The sequence below is a fragment of the Bos indicus genome, chromosome 11 (assembly GCF_029378745.1).
Source record: "Bos indicus isolate NIAB-ARS_2022 breed Sahiwal x Tharparkar chromosome 11, NIAB-ARS_B.indTharparkar_mat_pri_1.0, whole genome shotgun sequence".
Taxonomy (NCBI): domain Eukaryota; kingdom Metazoa; phylum Chordata; class Mammalia; order Artiodactyla; family Bovidae; genus Bos; species Bos indicus.
In genome coordinates this window covers 47,754,322-47,774,144 of record NC_091770.1, presented here as the reverse complement: position 1 = coordinate 47,774,144, position 19,823 = coordinate 47,754,322, and the positions used below count along the sequence as shown (strand labels likewise).

The following is a 19,823-nucleotide window of genomic DNA, read 5'->3' as shown; positions in this document are numbered from 1 at the left end:
AAGCTCCTACCTCATGCTAGCGGTTGTGCCAAGCACGTTAGCTTAAGCTTACGAACCAACAACTTTGGGGATGGGCACTAGTTTCTCCATTTTATCCCTAGAAGCCTTGGCTCAGAGGGTTGAAATAAGTTCAAGTTGCTTATTTGAACTTGCCCAAGTTCAAGAACCAATAAACAGCAGGGCCAGCATCTGAGCCGAAGAATGCCTATATTAGATTCTCGTGCCACACATTGCCTAAGGGGCAAATGTATTTTGACAAAAAGTTAAGCACGGGGACTTCCCTGGTGGTCCAGTGGTAAAGAATCTGCCCTGCAATGCAGGAATTGTGGGTTTGATCCCTGGTCAGGAAACTAAGATCCCACATGCCATGAGCAGCTAAGCCCACATGCTGCTAATACGGAGCCCGGGCTCTCTGGAGCCTGCCCCACAACTAGGGAGTCTGAGCACTGCATCAAAAGAGCCTGTGTAATGCAGCGAAGATCCCATGTGCAGCAACTAAGACCTGATGCAGCCAAACAAATAAATAAATAAATAAATTTTTAAAAGTTGAGCACCTCAGGTCATCAGGGTGTTGAAGGAAACAGTTGTAAAGGGGGAGAACGGCCTTAGCCTCATGTTCTGAAAGCCTGGGAGGAGCCCGGCCCTCAGCTGGGGTGTCTCAGCCTGGCCTTCCCTTAGCCCTTTTAGTCCTCACTGCTCCCGAACTGTTCATCTCCCTCCTTCCTACAGACTCCCCCTGGGGCAGTGGTGAGCCTGCAGGGGGCAGATCTACAGACCCCAGTGGCCTGGGGCTTTTAGGAGCTTTGTGGGGGAACTTGTTCTATTTTTTTGTTTTAAAATTTTTGGCCACACCACGCGGCATGTGGGCTCTCAGTTCCCTGACCAGGGGATTGAACCTACACCCCTGCCTTGGGAGCATGGAGTCCTAACCACTGGACCACCAGGGAAGTCCCATCTTTGGATTTTAATGTCTTCTTGCCCAGAGTCAGGAGTTCTTTATTATTCTTGAGTACCCACCCTCACCTTCCCAGGTGGCGCTAGTGGTAAAGAACTCACCTGCCAATACAGGAGACGTAAGATACGTGGGTCCGACCCCTGGGTCAGGAAGATCCCCAGGAGAAAGGCATGGCAACCCACTCCATATTCTTGCCTGAAGAATCCTCATGGAGAGAAGCCTGGCGGACTACAGTCCACAAGGTCGCAAAGAGTCGGACACGAATGAAGCGACTTAGCATGCATGCACCCAGTTCAAATCTCCCCACTTCTCTCCTCTTTGAAAGGGGCAGGACTTTTGAGTCCATGGTATCTTGAGGTGCCTGAAAAGAGCCTGTCTTCCCCCCAACACTTTCTCTACCATCCAAGTGCATGGTAAGTTGATTTAGTCGTGTCCAACCCTATGAGACCCTATGAGACCCTATGAGACCCTATGAGACCCTAAGGACTGTAGGCTGCCAGGCTCCTTTGTCCATAGGGATTCTCCAGGCAAGAATACTGGAATGGATTGCTCTGCCCTCTTCCAAGGGATCTTCCCGACCCAGGGATCAAATCCACATCCCTTATGTCTCCAGCATTGGCAGGCAGGTTCTTTACCACTAGCATCCAACAGTCCTCTTTAAACTGTCCTGAACTTCCAGCCAGAGGGTGAGCTCTTGCTCTGGAGTCCCCACACCCAGGGAGATGATACGGTTGGGAGCACGTGCTTTGGGGAGAGATTCCCATTCCCCGGGAGCCAGGCAGAGTCAGGGGGTTGGGAAGATCAAAGCCAGGACTGGGCAGGTAGTGGAGGAGGTCGGGGGAACTTCTGAAAACCAGTTTTTCTTATTTCACCATCCACCTTTCTTAGCCCCTGAAATCTCTTGAGTGGAAAGTGTGAGGCTTATAGAGACAAAAACAATAAACCAAAACAAACCCCCAAACTCAGAAGAGCCTAATGTTCAATACAAGAATCAGTTAACACCCATCCCTCCAGGGATGCCTCAGCTTCTGGTGCGAGAGTTCTCCCCATCCTCCCCACCTCCTGATTTAAGACCCAGGGCAGGAAGGGACAGTTTGGGAGTTTGGGATGGACACATACACACTGATGTATTTAAAATGGATAACCAAAAAGGACCTACTGTGCAGCACAGACAACTCTGCTCAATGTTATGTGGCAGTCTGGATGGGAGGGGAGTTTGGGGGAGAATGGATACATGTCCATGTATGGCTGAAACCCTTTGCTCTTCACCTGAAACTATCACATTGATCATTGGCTATACCCAATACAAAATAGAAAGTTAAAAAATAAAAAAGATCAGAGGCTGGTGACATGTGAAGAGGGCATCACTCTGGCTTGTGTCTTCGTAATTATGTTGCTATGTCTGCACCTCCCATGCCGAGTGGTCCAATTCGTGGGGGCCCCCTGTCACTCTCAATGCTCCAGCCTGAGAAGATCTCAGGTGAGAGGGAAGCAAGATAGTGGGAGGCCCGCTGGGGGTTGGCTTTGACTATGAGTTAATCTGGGGAGGGGGTTGAAGCCAGATGTTGGCCTTTGAGAATTCCTTTACACCTTTGATATTTTAAGCCTCACTGTCCCGCAAGGCAGCCACCTGCCACATGAGCTACAGAACACATTAACGTGGCCAGTCTGCCTCGAGATGTGCTGTGCATTTAAAACACACATTGAGCACTTAGTACGAAAAGAAAATGTAAAATATATCAGTAATTAATTGCATACTGATTTCATGCTGAAATAATAATATTGTCCATAAACTGGGTTAAACAAAATGTATTATTGAAATTAATTTCACTTGTGTCTTTTGACTTTTTTTGAATGTGGCTGCTTTCTAGAATATTTTTTTTTTTTTGCCAAGGTTTTTGGGATCCTAGTTCCCTGACCCAGGATTGAATCAGGGTCCTAGGCAGTGAAAGTGATGAGTCCTAATCACTGGACCATCAGGGAACTCCCTGCTGCTAAGTCACTTCAGTCGTGTCCGACTCTGTGCGACCCCATAGACGGCAGCCCACCAGGCTCCCCTGTCCCTGGGATTCTCCAGGCAAGAACACTGGAGTGGGTTGCCATTTCCTTCTCCAATGCATGAAAGTGAAAAGTGAAAGTGAAGTCACTCAGTCGTGTCCGACTCTTCGAGACCCCACGGATTGCAGCCCACCAGGCTCCTCCACCCATGGGATTTTCCAGGCAAGAGTACTGGAGTGGGGTGCCATTGCCTTCTCCACCGGGAACTCCCTAGAAAATTTTAAATTACATCTGTGGCTCAAAATATATTTCTACTGCACTTGCTGACTTAACTTCTGAGGAACTGCAGCTTCTAAGGGCCAGAGGGAATCAGGGAGGTCCTTAGCAGTCCCATGATACAGATGGGAAAACTGAGGCCTGGGGAGGGGAGTGACCTGCCCATGGGCACATGGTAAATTTGCAGCTGGGTCTGGGATCTAACCTCCTTGCTCCCTGCAACTCTGGGCGTGGGTTCAAGCCACGGGCCCCTATGCCAAACGTGAATGCTCTTGTTGGGTATGTCCAGGCAGCAAGAATATTCTTTCCCTGTGGGCACACTGGGAGGGGACTTCTAACAGGTGTTGGGACACGGACCAATCCAGCCTCAGCCTCAGCCTCAGATGGGCCTAGAATGCCACCCTGTTACTGGAATAAGCAGCAATGCCCCAAAGCATCTCATTTCCAATGGGAATCAAACAGCACCTGCCTCCCAGTGTGGTCGATAGCATGAAATGAAATAACTACATACAGCCTTTGCACCAGCTTGGCTCACTATTAACAGTAGTGTTTTAGAGAACGAGGCTTATGGTTGCCAGGGGAAAGGATGGGAAGGAAGGATAGCTAAGGGGAGTTTAGGATGGACACCCACTGCTATATTTAAAGTGGATGAACAACAAGGACCGACTGTACAGCACTAGCAACTCTGCTCAGTGCTATGCGGTAGCCTGGATTGGAGGGCAGCTCAGGGGAGAATGGATACATACATATGTATAGCTGAGTCCCTTCACTGTTCACCTGAAACTATCACAATATTGTTTGTTAATCGGCTATACTCCAATACAAAATAAAAAGTTTCAAATACAGCTTTCAGTCATTAAAAAAAAAAAAAAAAGACCAGTAGTGCTGTTGCTCCTGGAAGTCAACCCCTCCCTCCGAGTAGGGCTCACTGAGAATGGGAGCCATCCCAGGACATGGCACGCACTCAGCACCCAGTACGTACTCAGTGCTCATCTGCAGCACTGAGCCGGATTCTTACCCACACTCAGCTGAGTTCCCGTCCCAAAGATCAGGTTGGGTATCCCAATGATCATGCAGAAGTAGACACCACTGTCGGCAGGCTTCACATTTTGGAGCGTGAGCACATTCTGGGGGGGATTTCCATGCACAGTCAACTTCTCCGAGTCCACCTCCTTGCCATACACAGTCTTTTTGGACTCCCAGTAGGCCAGAAACTCATAGTGACTGTTAGCGCTCAGGGCCTGGCGCAGCCGCAGCCAGTAGATGCGTGTGTTAGAAGGTGAGGTTTGGGTTTTACAGGACAGCGTCACCATCTGGTTGGTCTGAACCATCAAGAATGCAGGGGTCTGCACGAGGGCCAAGCTGCCGTGCAGAGCTATAAGAAGCAGAAAGAGCAGAGACCATCAGCACCTTTTCTTGGCAGGGGTTGTGGGGTCCCAGAGTCAAACATGAGAGGAGAAGTGATGAGAGAGCCTGCCTGGTTGCAGGGCCCAGGGGCTGTGTGAAATACGGCTGGCAGTTCCAGGACTGAGAGCACCCCACCCACCAGGGTGATCATCCATCAGGCAGGTGTTCATGATGCCAGCCTGACAAAGGGGACAGGGGAAAAGTGCCACTTGTTGACTGCATGCTTCTATGCCTGGCTCTTGGCATAAATTACCCCCATCAAGCTTCAGACTTACTTTAGGATTTTTATCCCCACATGAGGAACTGAGGCCTGAAATGCCTTCTTCAAAGTCCTGCTTACAGCTAATAAGTGACCCAGGAGTCAAAGTCAAAGATGCAGTCTGAAGTCAAAGCTGGTTGCCTTCCAACTTGTTCTGTGGCCACTCTATGAAGACTTTCAAAAGGTTCCGGGTGGCCTAAGGAAACCCAGGTCAAGCTCAGAGAGGAGCTCAGAATTACTGGCCAAACACCTGGCTGCTCTAGTCAACCTATAAGAAGACCAGTCACTGTTTCCAGACAGTGACAACAACCAGCAAGGGGAACTCACTGTCCCCCACAGACACAATCCCAGCCCATTACTCCCCAAGCCAGTAATTGGTCTCTGCATCCCCATTCCCAAGTGGAGGGACAGACACCCCAGAAGAGGTGCTGGGAGTTCACTTCAGTCTCAAATGGGAAGCCCCTGCAGGTAGGGCCTTGATCAGGAGGCCCAGAGCTGAACTCACAGACCTGGCCTTGAACCCTGCCTGTGCCCCACACCAGTTGTGGCATCTCTGGCAAGCTGTGGACCCTGTCTCCTTCCTGGAAAAGGAGGGCGGTTTGATGCTGCTGTCTTGCCTACCTCCCAGGCTTGTTGTTGCTGTTTAGTGTTGTTGACTGTCTGACTTCTTTTGTGACCCCATGGACTGTAGTCCGCCAGGCTCCTCTGACCATGGGATTCTCCAGGCAGGAATACTGTACTAGCTTGCCACTTCCTTCTCCAGGGAATCTTCCCGACCCAGGGATCGAACAGGGGTCTCCTCCATTGGCAGGCAGATTCTTTACCACTGAGCCACCTCCAAGACTCAGAATGTCCAAAAAAGCACTGCAAACTGAACCTCACTGTACTCGGGTAAATCATCGTCTATGTGACACCTCTCAGCAGTTGCTACTGGAGGCAAATGAAATCTTAAGGAGAAAATTAGAAGGGGTCCTTCATGACCAAGTCCACCAAACGGAACCTGACTTGGTAAAGCTTTCATTTTAGCTGTGGGGCAGAGAAGACTCTGCAGACCAGGACCTAGATCTGGGAGCACTGAGGCCCAGAGAAGATATAGGCCTGGATGGGCAGAGGATGTTTGTGTGTGCATATGTGTGTGTGTGTGTGTGTGTGTGTACCCAAGCCTTTCTGAACCCACATTCATTAGAAAAGACCCTGATGCTGGGAGAGATTGAGGACAGAAGGAGAAGAGGATGACAGAGGATGAGATAGTTGGATGGCATCACCGATCCAATGGACATGAACTTGTGCAAACTCCGGGAGATGGTGGGGGACTGACTGCGAGGCCTGGTATGCTGCAGTCCATGGGGTCACAAAGAGTGGGACATGACTTGGTGACTGAACAACAACAAGCCCACATTCATAATCCTACTTGGGGCTCAGGCTCCTTGGCCTTGACCTTCTCTAACACTGAAGAAGCAAACTTCCGGACTCCCATCACAGATCACTCAGCCTTTACTCCCACTGAGAATGAAAAGATACCTGGGGCCCAAGTGGCTATTGAGCCTTCTCTCCTCTCCCTGAAAACCACGCTGCTTTTTTAGCAGAGTAGAGAGTCTTCATTGTTGGGGGTCATTGACCTCCAGGGGAAGACAATAAGAACCGGATAGGGATTTCCCCGGCATCCAGGGATTAAGACTCCACCCTTCCACCGCAGGGGACACAACTTGAATCCCAGTTGGGGAACTAAGATCCCGGATGCTGTGTGGTGCAGCCAAAAGTAAATAAATTTTAAAAAAGAACTGATAATGCCAATATTTATCAAACTGTGCTGAACATGATTTATGCATTATCTCATTTATTCCTCTCCAAATTTTTCGGGAGGAAATAACACCTATTTTACACATGAGGAAACAGAGGCTCAAGGAGGTTAAGGACCTACTTAAGGTCATACGGCTTCTATGTGATAGATTCAGATTTAAACCCAGGTCTGGGACCCCAGAACCTAAGCTTTGTGCCACTCTCTGAAATGAGGAAACCTGTGATCCTCTCTAGGATCCCAGTCATGAGCTCATGTGCACATAGTAGGGCCGAGAATACACAGACTCCCCAGGCCCTTCTAAGAAAGCCCCAGTGGGACCCCTCCAGAGACAGACAGTTCAGAGGGGCTTTGGGGTCTTTGTGTAGATCCTTGCCTTCGTCCTGACTCGAAGACTTCCTGGCCCAGACACACCCTGGTTTCTCTCGTGCCCACTTGCTTTTCAGCCCCTGGAGACGGAACCCCTGGCTGTGGGTGAATCCTGTGTGTGCTCCGGTCCCAGGGCCAGGCCTTGCCATACGCATGGTCTCATTTGATTCATTTCATCGTCTCAGTCACCTGGTGGTCCCACTCAGAGGGACCTGCTCTTTCTAAAATGATCCGCAGTAACTCTAGTCGCTTTGAATGGCCTAGACTAGCTTCTGCTAGAGACACCATTGAGGTCACTAGGTCACAGCCAGGCTGGCAGGCCGTGTCACCTTGGCAGGAAGACCAGTTTGGGAATTTTTGGATTAGAGAGCAAATCAACCACAAGTTAGTGGGCAGTTTGGAGTGGGGGGGGATTTCTTCTACAAGACAGACTGACTGGGCTGGCCAGAGGGACAGACTCCCTCCTCGGTTCTTGTTCCAACATTCCAACTCCATTGCTGCCTGTTCTGGAAGCTACACTGCCCACAATACCCACCCCAGGGAATATTCAGGAACCAAGTCACCCTGAGGGGGGACCCTGCCACACCTGTCTGAAAACTGGCAACAGCCTAGTATTTGGCGAACTGTCCTACAAATACTTCCCTGGAAGTAATCATAATGTGTCTATGGAACCCTGGGCCAAGAGATGGGCACCAAAGCCAGAACTGGAGCCCTGGCATATGTCCTTCCTCTCTGGACCTCCCCATCTCTCTTTTCTTCTTTTTCATCTACTTCAACTCTCCCTTTTCTCTTCCGGTCTCTGTTTTCCTAGGTTCAGGCTTTGGGGGCAGAGGTGGCCTCAGTGCAGAGGCTCCGGGGACTCCTGGGGGTAGTGGGGTCCCTGGGAGGTTTTCCATCCCCAGGGACCGAGACTGCCTCCCGGATGCCCCCGCAGATCCGGGGTCTGGGTACGGCATCTTGCGGGGACAGCTTTCCCTAAACTTCACGCCTCAGGCTCTTCCCGGGCCCAGCGCAGAGCCCTCGCATCCAGCCCCGCGCCCCCAGGGTCTCCCCGCCTTACCTGCCAGCTGCGCGGCGAGGAGGAGCCACAGCCGCGCCTGCATCTTGGCGTGCCCCGGACACCCGGTCCCGGAGGAGCTCGGCTGAGAAGGTCCGGGCGGGGCAGTTGGGGGCGGGGTGGGGGTGGAGGAGGGAGCGGGGAGCAGGGAGGGAGGGCCCTGGCCGGGGAGAGGGCGGGAGTCTGGTGTGAGGAAGGGGAGGTCTCCGCCCTCATCCTCCCCGCATTTCAAAGGTCTTGGCTGCGTTTCCAGTAGGGAGGCTCTGCCGCTGTCCCGCGCCAAGTGATCCGCGCGTGTGGGATCGCCTTCTGCCCTGGGAGGCTAGAACAGGGTCATGACTCCATGTGACTCCAGATGAAGCAGCTGAGGCTCAGAGAAGTCAGGGTGCTCAGGAGGGTCCCTCGAGAGTGCTGATGGAGCATGACCCTAACTCCGGTCACTTCCTTCCTTTTTGAGTCGTTACTTAACCCAGAGAGCCTTCTGGGTGCCCCTGGGCCAGCGGGCCCGGAGTAACCAAGACCCAGGCCCTGCCCTCAAGAGCACACACTTGAGAGGGTGAAAGAAAGCTAACTAACAGTGACACAGAGTCTGATGCTGAGAAAGGTGAGCTGGGGCGCCGGGCTGGGCCAGGGGCACATCCAGACCTTGACCTTCAGAGTCCGGAAGAGCTGAGAAAATTATCACGCTCTCTCTACCTTCCTCACACGTGTAATTCCTGTTAAAATAACACTGAAATGGGAAGTTAGCAGCTGATCAACAAAGCTTCCCTGGTGGCCCAGGTTCGATCCCTGGGTCAGGAAGATACCCTGGAGAAGAAAATGGCAACCCACTTCATTATTCTTGCTAGGGAAATCCCTTGGACAGAGGAACTTGGTGGGCTATAGTCTATGGGATTGCAAGAGTCAAACACAATTTAGTGACTAAACCACCACCGCTATACCTAGGATTATAATTGTTATGTTATGCAGTAATTCTGTATTTAACTTTTTGAGGAGTTTTTACAGCTATTTTTATAGCAGCTATGCCATTTTACATTTCTACTAACAATGTATGAGGGTTCCAGTTTCCCCACATCCTCACAAACACCTGTTACTTTCTATTCTTTTTTTTTTTTTTTTTAATATATCCATTCTAGTGGCTGTGAGGTAGCATCTTATTGTGGTTTTGATTTGCATTTTCTTAATGACTAATGATGTTAGATATCTTTTCATATGCTTCTTGGCCATTTGTATTTCTTATTTGTATGTCTATTCAAATCCTTTGCCCATTTAAAAGTTTAGGTTTTCTTTTTGTTGTTGAATTTTAAGAGCTCTTTATATACTCTGGATACTAGACTCTTCTCTGATGTATGATTTGCAACTATTACCTCCCATACTGCTAGTTGTCTTTTCCCTTAGTTAATAAGTTAATGCACAAAAGTTTCAAATTTTGATGAAGTCCAATATTTCTATTTTTCTTTTGGTCTTGTATTTGGAATCAGTTGCTGAATACAAGATCATGAAGATTTACCCTGAAATTTTCTTCTAAGAATTTTATAGTTTTAGCTCTTATAATTCAGTTATTGATCCATTTTGAGTTCACGTTTATATACAGTGTGAGGTAGGGGTCTAACTTGATTTTTTTGCAAGTGGATATCTAGTTGTTATGGTGTTATTTGTTGAAAAGACTATTCTTCCCCCATTGAATAATCTTAGTATGCTAGTTGAAAATCAGTTGACCAAAGGTATGGGATTATTTCTAGACTCTCAGTTTTGTCGCATTGATGTATATATCTACCATTATGCCAGTAACACATCGTTTTGATTACTGTAGTGTAATGGCCAATTTTATGTCAACTTGACCAGACCACAGATACCCAGATACCTGATTAAATGTTACTTCTGGGTGTGTCTGTGAAACTGTTTCTGGAAGAGAGTAGCTTGTGAATTAGTGGGCTGAGTAAAGTAGATGGTCCAACCTAGTGTGAGTGAGTAGCATCCAATGTGTCGAAAGGCTGAGTAGAACAAAAAGGTGGAGGGAAGATGGATTTGCCCTCTTTCTGCTTGTCCATCTGTGCTGAACATTGATCTTTTCTTGCCTTTAACACTCCTGGTTCTCAGGCCTTTGGACTAGAACTGAAATCTACACCATTGGCCTTCTGGCTCTCAGACCTTTCTTTAAACAACAAAACCCAATACATGTAGTTGTGTAGTAAGTTTTAAAATGGAGACATGTGAGTTGCCCAGCACTGTTCTTTTTAAATATTTGGGACCCCTTATATTTCCACATGAATTTAAGAATCAGCCTTTCCCTTTCTGCCAAAAAAAAAAAAAAAAAGATATTGAAATTTTAATTGGATTTGCCTTGAATTTGTAGATTGCTTTGGGTAGAATTGCCATTTAAACAATATTACGTTTTCCATTCCATGAATAAAGAACGTTTTTTCATTTATTAAGGTTTTCTTTATTTTCCTTTAGCATTTTATTTTTTATTTCAGTGTACAAGTGCTTCACTCTTTTGGTTAAATTTATTTTTTGGTATTTTATTTTTTTAGGTGCTATTGTAAGTTGAATTATTTTCTTCATTTCCTTTTTAGATTGCTCATTGTTGGTGTATAGAAACACGACTGATTTTTGTGTGTTGATCTTGTACCCTACAACTTTGCTTAATGTTTATTAGCTGGAATAGTTTTTTTGTGTGTGTATTCTTGGAGACTTTCTACATAAAGGATCATGCCGTATGAGAACAGAGATAGTTTTCCTTTTCAGTTTGGGTGTCTTTTATTTATTTTTCTTATCTAATTGTGCTGGTAAAACTACCGGTATAATATTGAATAGCAATGGATGAAAGCAGATAACCTTGTTTCATTTTTGATCTTAGGAGAAAGCTTTCAGACTTTCATCATTGAGTATAATGTTGGCTATGGTTTTGCCATATACGTGTTGATGAAGTTCCCATATATTGCTAGTTTTCTGAGTGTTCTTACCATCAAAGGGTATCAAATTTTGTCAAATGCTTTTTCTGTTTTCATTGAGATGATCATGTGGCTCTTTTTTCCTTTGTCCTATTAATGTGGTGTACTACATAGATTAATTTTCTTATGTTGAACCCTGCATTTCTAGGATAAATACCACTTGGTCATGATGTGTAATCTTTTTAATATGTAGTTGGGTTTGTTGTTGTTTAGTCGCTAAGTCAGGTCCTAGTCTTTTGCAGCCCCATGGACTATAGCCCGCCTGACTCCTCTGTCCGTGGAATTCTCCAGGCAAGAATACTGGAGTGGGTTGCCATTTCCTTCTCCAGGGGATCTTTCTGACCCAAGGATCAAAACTGTGTCTGCATTAGAAGGCAGATTCTTTACTGCTGAGCCACCTGAGAAGCCTGGGTTTAGCTTGCTAAGATTTTGTCAAGAATTTCTGCATCTATGTTCATAAGGGACATTTGTCTCTAGTGTGAGCTTTGTGCTAGTTCAACCACTGAGCTGCTTTGGCTTGTGAATGCTTTTAGAACTGAAGCCATTCCTGTGCTGTAGTCAATGCGGCAAAGGTATTAATGACTGTGAATCATCAAAGCTGAGCCACATTTCCAGTTTTACTCTCCAGCCTCTGCAGGCTGTGCTAACCTAGAAAAGCTTTCTTGCCCTCATGCCTTCCATTCAGCAAACAAGTAGTTTTCTCAATCGTATGCTGGAAATGATGTACAATTTCATCCTGGGGGATGATGATGTAGACTCCTGAGCTTTCTAGTCAAGAACTTTCAAGTTAAGGAGCTCTAGATGATGCGAAATACATCTGAAACAGCTCAGTGGTTATTGCCTCCTGATGAAGCAAAACTAGCGTGGATCCTCCTAGAAAGCCCTCACCATTCAGCCTAAATCTTTTCCCAGGGACTTCCTTGGTGGTCCAATGGCTAAGACTCCACACGCCCAATGCAGGGGACCTGGGTTCCATCCTTGGTCAAGGAACTAGATCCCACATGCCAAAATTAAAATATGGTGCCATCAAATAAGTAAAATATATTAAAAAAAGTAAAACGTTTCCCAACCTCCAGACACAGTTTAGATATAACTAACTATTCATAAATTCTTCCCAGATTGCCAGTTATTCCTTATTTGAATCTTAATCTTATCTCATACCGCAACATGTCAGCCTGTAAACTCTACAAGGTGTGGTTTAGGCTGGTGTTTCCCAACCATTTGTTATTCACCTCTCACTTTTATTTTTCCAGATTACGTCTTCCAGGGTTGAATTTTCTTTAAATTGACTTTTGTGTGTGTGTGTTTCCTTTATATTAAATTGACTTTTAAAAGAAAAGTTTGAGTAAATTTTTATATTTTCAAATTTTTCTTGGAATATAGTGGATTTATAATGCTGTGTTAGTTCCAGCTGTACTGAAAAGTGTATCAGTTATACATGTTTGTGTGCTCACTCAGTCATGTCCGACTCTTTGTGACCCTAAGGACTATAGCCCACCAGGCTCTGTTATCCATGGGATTCTCCAGGCAAGAATACTGGAGTGGGTTGCCATTTTCTCCTCCAGGGGATCTTCCTGACCCAGGGATTGAACCCACATCTCTTGTGTCTCCTACATTGGCAGATGGATTCTTTACCACCAGTGCCAACTGGGAAGCCCATACATATATATATATATATATCCACTCTTTTTTAGATTCTTTTTCTATATAGGTCATTTCAAAGTATTGGGAAGAGTTCCCTGTGCAGTACAGTAGTTTCTTATTAGTATCTATTTATGTATAGTTCTGTGTATATGTCAATCCCAGTCTCCCAGTTTATCCCCCGCCTGCTTTCCACACTGGTAACCATAACATTGTTTCCTACATCTGTGACTCTATTTCTTAAATTTATTAAAAAAAAATTCTACTAACAAGTACAATAAATGGAAGGTAACTGCTACATATACCATACAAACAAAAGCTGAAGTAAGCAGGGAGGTTAACAGCCCTGGAGAGAGGTGTAAAGACACACCAGCACTGAACGGAGTCTTTCTCCTTGCTGAGCAAAAGGAGAGGACGAGAACTAAACAGTGAACCACCTTCTCCCTGGGTCACTTAATGTAGTTTGAGGCTGTGTTCGTGCATCCCTTAAGGTAACATTTGGAAGCAAGGGTGGAAAGAGCACTGGGTTGGGTCTCACAGAACCTAGGTTGGAATCAATACTAGGATCTTCCACCCCATGAGGTCTTGATTTCCTCCTCTGATAAGTGGAGGTTGAGATACCAGCCTTGGGGATTTACCTGGTGGCCCACTGGTTAAGAATCCACCTTGCAATGCAGGAGACGTGTGTTTGATCCCTGGTTGGGGAACGAAGAACCCACATGCTGTGGAGCAATGCAGCTAAGCCTATACAGTACAGCACTACAACATGAGAGACCATATGCGGCACAGAAAGATCCTGAATGACACAACCAAGACATGATGCAGTTAAATAAATAACTAAATATTTTAAAAGACATCAAATTGTACACTTTAAATATGTACATGTCAATTACAGCACAACAAAATTGTTCAAACATATTCAACTTATTAAAAAAAAAAAAAAACCAACCTTACATGTCTCATTGGGTTGTCTTTAGGGACAAAGGAAATCAGAGACTTGATTTTTAATTGTTTGTTCAATTGAACTCGGAGGCTAAGTCAGGCATTCTCAGAGGGAACAGAAACCTCTGGGAGGGGGCATGTCCTGTAGACATAAGATTGATTCAGTGTTTCGGGTAGGGAGAAGGAGCTACTGGCATTTTTGTGTTGTGCATGCATGCTCAGTCATGTCTCTTTGTGACCTTATGGACTGTGGTCCGACAGGGTCCTCTGTCCATGGGATTCTCCAGGCAAGAATACTGGAGAGGGTTGCCATACCCTTCTCTAGGGGATTTTCCTGACCCAAGGTTCAAACCCATTTCTCTTGAGTCTCCTGCATTGGCAGTTGGATTCTTTACCACTGTGCCACGTGGGAAGCCTACTGGTTTTAAGCAGTTGGAAACGAAGGATACCACATGTTCTTCCCTGATAGCTCAGTTGGTAAAGAATCCACCTGCAATGCAGGAGACCCTGGTTCCATTCCTGGGTCGGGAAGATCTGCTGGAGAAGGGATAGGCTACCCACTCCAGTATTCTTGAGTTTCCCTTGTGGCTCAGCTGGTAAAGAATCTGCCTGCAATGAGGGAGATCTGGGTTAGATCCCTGGATCAGGAATATCCCCTGGAGAAGGGAAAGGCTACCCACTCCAGTATTCTGGCCTGGAGAATTCCATGGATATTGTCTATGGGGTCGAAAAGAGTCAGACAGGACTGAACAACTGTCATTCACCAAACAACAAAAAATGGATGCTCCCACAGCCTGCAAGACTCCCAGAGGTTCATCCAGATCTACTTCCAGGTGATCTACCTGCTCATCATGACCCCATCCCAGAAATGAGCTCTATTTTATACATCAGTAGAGGCTTCCTTCTCACTTTTCTTCTTTATATTTCACTTGTATTTCATCCTCTGCTTTATCTTAAGGCCTAGAACAATGACAATAATTCAATATTTTTTTCACTAAATGAATAGATAAATGCCTATTTTCTTATTGGGTTTTTACTTTTTTTTTTTAAATTAAAATGGTAGAAGATATTTGTCTTTTAGGGTTATATCATTCAGGGCCAAATCAAGAGACAAACTGTACCACTAATTTGAATAGAGAAAATTAGATATAAAGAATTTTTAACTAATAAGAGGTGGTTAACAAGAATCCTCACTGGGTTCGATCCCTGGGTTGAGAAGATCCCCTGGAGGAGGGTATGGCAACCACTCCAGTATTCTTGCCTGGAGAATCCCCATGGACAGAGGAGCCTGGTGGGCTACAGTCCATGGGGTCGTAAAGAGTTGGACACAACTGAGTGACTAAGCACAACTAAAAGAGGTATAAAAAAACTGAGGCAGGGACAGGCAAGCTTCTTGTGTAAAGGGCCAGGTGGTAGATAGTTTAGGCTTTGTGGAGTAAGAGGCACAATCAAGGATATTACGTAGCTGCTTATAAAACAACACAGAAAACAAATTTCCACCATCTTTGTAATAACCGAGTACAAGCTTTGCTAATGAAGTTCTTTAATGAGAAGAATGGGATCCACTGCTTTGGGATAACATTCTGCTACTTTGGGGTTCAAATGTGAAAATCGTCCTTAGATGGAGGGGTGTGCAAATACAAGAGAGGGCTGGATTTAACCTGCAGGCTGAAGTTTGCCCTCCCTTGATCCCTGAGGGAGGAAGAAGGTAGGAGGCACTGAAAAACGGAAGAGGGGCTCCTGTGACCCAGGTTCAGACCTCTGCAGAAAGAACATAAATGCCCCAGGCTACACAGTCGTTCAGGAACAAAGAAATATGTCAGGGTACATGGGCTGTCCCTACATCACACACGCAAAGTCAGGGAGTTGCTACCATGAAAAACTGGCAAAGCTGGGAAAAGTCCCTCCAGCTCCGTTTATGGTGTCCCTCCAGCGCCTTCTACTGGCAGAGACTAACAAGACAGCTGGCAAAGGAGACTTGTTTATAGGGTCAATTCTCAAAGAGCAAAGAAGATGCTTGGAGCTAAGAGGCAGTCATTTGATAACTGCACAGGAGATAGTAATAGAGAGTGTTGCACATATTTTTTTCCCAATCTGTTTCTTACCTTTAAAAATATTTTTTTGTTGTTGTTTCAAAGGTAAGGAGTTCCCTGGTGGTCCAGTGGCTAAGACTCCTTGCTCCCAATGCAGGGGGCCTGGGTTTGATCCCTGATTTGGAACTAGATCCCACCTGCCACAACTAAGAGTTCTTGGATGCAACTAAAGATCCCGCACGCCATAACAAAGATCAGAGATCCCAAGTGGTGCAACTAAGACCAGGTGCAGCCAAATGTCGACTTAAAAAATGCACAATGTCAGAGTTGCAGGTTAAGTTTTATTTGGGGCAAAAAGAGGATTGCAGCCCAGGAGACAGCATCTCGGATAGCTCTGAGAAACTGCTCCAAAGAGGCAGGAGGAAAAGGGGAGTATATATATGATTTTTGCTGAAGGGGGAATACATGCAATCAAGCACATATTTTTCCAGAATGTTTCTACTAGTCTCATGAAGCTTTTGCCAGTCAAGAGAAACAGTCATCACCATGAAGGATTTAAGTACTTTTCTAGATATGGGACGGAAAAGCATCTGCCCACAATGCGGGAGACCTGGTTTCAATCCCTGGGTTGGGAAGATCCCCTGGAGAAGGAAATGGCAACCCACTCCAGTATTCTTGCCTAGAAAATTCCATGGATGGAGGAGCCTGGTGGGCTACAGTCCTTGGGGTAACAAAGGGTCAGATACGACTGAGCGACATCACGACTTCACGATGACTAGATGTGGGAAGATGCAAGAATTAGGCTTATCAGTTCGGCTCCTGATAATATCTAACTATCTGAAGACCTATCCTGCTAGTTTCCCCATCCCCACACCAGCACAGAGTGCCTCATTTCTGTTCTCCACCCTGAACTCCTTTCAGAGCATGTTAAAGGTCAGCAGCCGCAGCAAAACAGGATTTACTCCTTATAGAGGTAGATGGCAAGTGCCCACGGCAAGTGCCAATTTGTAGTTGACACAAATAAATAAAAATTAAAAAAAAATATTGATCTGTTAAAAACAACAACAAACCAGTGACCCAAATGATAATCTTTCATGCTCAAGGAAATGGAGTCAGAAGAAACTCTGGTAAGAGGATTCATTTTTACTTCCTTCTCTGGAAGAAAATGGTATTTGGATTCTTTTTTACTTTTAATGATAGACTAGGATTAGTTAGTTCTAGCACCCTGATCACTAAAGAATAAATATTTTGATTAGAAACTAAAAGTTGATATAAGGAGTAAATCCTTCAGCATTGATTTCTTAAAATCTATATTCTTAACATAGTGTACCAGTCTTTCAAAAGTTTATTCCAACCCATTTCTTCTTTTGTACTCTAAAACATCTTCATTATGTTGTTTGATGAGATAGATTCACAAGAAAACAGAGATGCCCAAGGTCGATCCAACTTTCAGCCAATCAGGTCTGCCATGTGGATACTCCCGGATGTAGACCTTGCTGACTCAGGTGCCTGGCTGGGTTTCAGCTTTGAGAAAGGGACACAGCAACATGGATGGTATCATCTTGCTGGCTTACATCTATATCTTGAAACCAACTGGGTTTTATATTTGATATATTTGAACAGAGTCAGAGGTGGGGATCTAATTTTATATTCTTTGAAGTGTTGTTGCAGGAATGGGACCCCTTCTAGGGCCTGAGGTTGGGCTCTTGAATAACACTCAGAAATGAATTGTCTGAGCTGACAAAGCAAGAGACTTTACTGGGATGGGGCACCTGGGTGGTGAGCAGGAAGGTCAGGAAACCCAGGAGGACTGCTGTGCCACATGGTTCACAGTCTCGGGTTTCTGTGGTGATGGGATGAGTTTCTGAATTGTCTCTGGCCAATCACTTCCTCAGGGTCCTTCCTGGTAGCATGTGGTTCACTCAGCCAAGATGGAATCCAGAGAGAAGGATCCTCTGGAGGGAGGATGGTGAAATATATGGACTGGAGTCTCCTCTGTCCTCTGACCTTTCCCAACCTTCCGGTTGGTGGTAGCTTGTTAGTTCCAGGTTTCTTACTGGGACCTCCTGTTATAAAATAGCTCACGTAAGTGACTACTATCTTGCCTGACCAGGGATGGCTGTTTCAGTTAGTGTCTCCCCTAACAGTATGGCCAATGAATTGCTTCAGTACCATGTAATCCAGTCTTTCCAATGGATCCAAATCATTTAATATCTGGGGCCCAAATCCCATGCATCAGTAACAACCGCCAAGGATAGCTTCATCCCACAAGTCCCACTCTTGGGCGCTGTGTTTGTCAGGATGCTTCTTCTCTCTACTGGACCTTCTCCTCTCCTTCCTGGTGTCCCAATCATGGGTGCTGTTCTTTCTGTGTTTGGACTTCTCTGTGCTGCCTGGCTCCACCTTGGCCTTCCTCCTATTCTCTTTGTAGGAATCTCCATCCTCGTGGTTCTTCCTCTTCCACTCTGCCTGCTCCTCGCCACCGTGTCCTCCTTCTTCCTTTTCCCTGGATCTTCTCTTCCAGCCTCTGTCTTGATCTCTATCTTGATGGATGCTGGTGAGGTACTCTGAGATGCAGCTAGCCTCATCTTTGTGTTGTGTGGCGTGGGGACTAGTGGTCATTCCTTGCACAGGAGGCCTTGGAAACCACCAGTTATTGAAGAAATGGTCGTGTTTTTTCTGACAGTGACTAACAGGTTCCAGTCTTTGTCTGAAGTGATGACTACTGGACAGTGGGGACGAGTGGCTTTCCACTGTTTTCAGCCTTTTGGAGGAACCACAGGACTTGTGGGGCTGCCTGAAGGGGAAGCCCTGCTCCAGAACTGGAGGTCTGGGTGCTGTGTGGTCACTTTCTCTGTATGCAGAGTCTTCTGTCCCCTTTCTAAAGCAAACCTCTGGCTTTAATCCTCTGGCTCTCTGCTTTCTGATGTAATCCTGAAGTTCATGTTGAAAAGAGTCACAGGTCTTAGAATTTTCCATTATACTGACTATGGATGAATCTCTGCCAAGGAAGATGAAGAAAAACTTTCTGTTAATTGTTTTGCTATAAATGTATGCTTTTTCTTTGAAAAGATCAGGTTGTCAAATTTCTAGTGGAGATTATATTATTATAATCATGTACTATAAATACCATGTAGCTATCGGTTTTGAAAATATATGTATATTGAAAATATTTATTTTGTATATATATTTTGAAAATATTGATTTAAAAAATATATGTAGCTGTCAATACCATGTATCTCTTGATTTCCAGACAAATACCCCAATCAAAAAATGGGCAGAAGAAAGACCTTAATGGACATTTCTCCAAAGAAGACATCACACTGGTCAGAATGACCATCATTTAAAAGTTTATGGATAACAAATGCTGGCGAGGATGTGAAGAAAAGGAAATCCTCTGACACTGTTGTTGAGAGTGTAGTTGATGCAGCCACTAGGCAATGCAGTATGGAGGGTCCTCAGAAAACTAAAAGTAGAATTACCGTATGATCCTGCAATCCCACTCCTGGTCATATCCTGGACAAAACTGTCATTCAAAAAGATGCAGGCATCCCTCTGTTCCTAGCAGCACTATTTGCAATAGCCAAGACATGGAAACAACTTAACTGTCCATCAGCAGATGAGTGGAAAAAGAAGCTGTCTATATATATACAACGAAACACTGCTCATCCATTAAAAAGAACAAAATAATGCCATTTGCAGCAATACGGATGCAGCTAGAAATTATCATAGTAAGTGAAGTAAGTCATGAAAGAGAAAGACAAATACTGTATGATATCACTTATATGTGAAACCTAAAGTATGGCACCAACGAACCTAGGTACAAAACAGAAATGGACCTATAGACATAGAGATCAGACTTGTGGCTGCCAGGGCGAGATGGGGAGGGAGAGGGATGGACTGGGAGTTTGGGGTTGGTAGATGCACACTATGGCATTTAGAATGAATAAACAACAAACTCCTACTGTACAGCGTGAGGAACTATATCCAGTCTCCCGGGATAAACCATAATGGCAACGAATATTAAAAAATGAAATGTATATATGTGTAAAACTGAGTCACTTTGCTGTATAGCAGAGACTGTCACAATATTGGAAATCACTTATACATCAATAAAAACACATGTGGTTTTGA

General features: G+C 45.5%; 1 protein-coding gene and 1 long non-coding RNA gene across 2 annotated transcripts in view; one reads left to right on the top strand and one right to left on the bottom strand.

Annotated features, from left to right (window-relative positions):
- CD8B (CD8 subunit beta) overlaps positions 1 to 8,268 on the bottom strand; it is a 19,811-nt gene extending 11,543 nt beyond the window's left edge. Inside the window, exons 1-2 of the mRNA XM_019970291.2 lie at positions 8,123 to 8,268; positions 4,248 to 4,604 (exon numbers count right to left, since the gene is read on the bottom strand). Of these exons, the coding sequence (XP_019825850.1) occupies positions 4,248 to 4,604; positions 8,123 to 8,165 (400 nt within the window). The 5' untranslated portion in view covers positions 8,166 to 8,268. The remainder of the gene's footprint in view (positions 1 to 4,247; positions 4,605 to 8,122) is intronic.
- Positions 8,073 to 19,823, top strand: LOC139185779 (uncharacterized). Its single transcript, XR_011569279.1, has 2 exons — positions 8,073 to 8,212; positions 18,943 to 19,823. It is a non-coding gene; the product is annotated as an uncharacterized lncRNA (long non-coding RNA).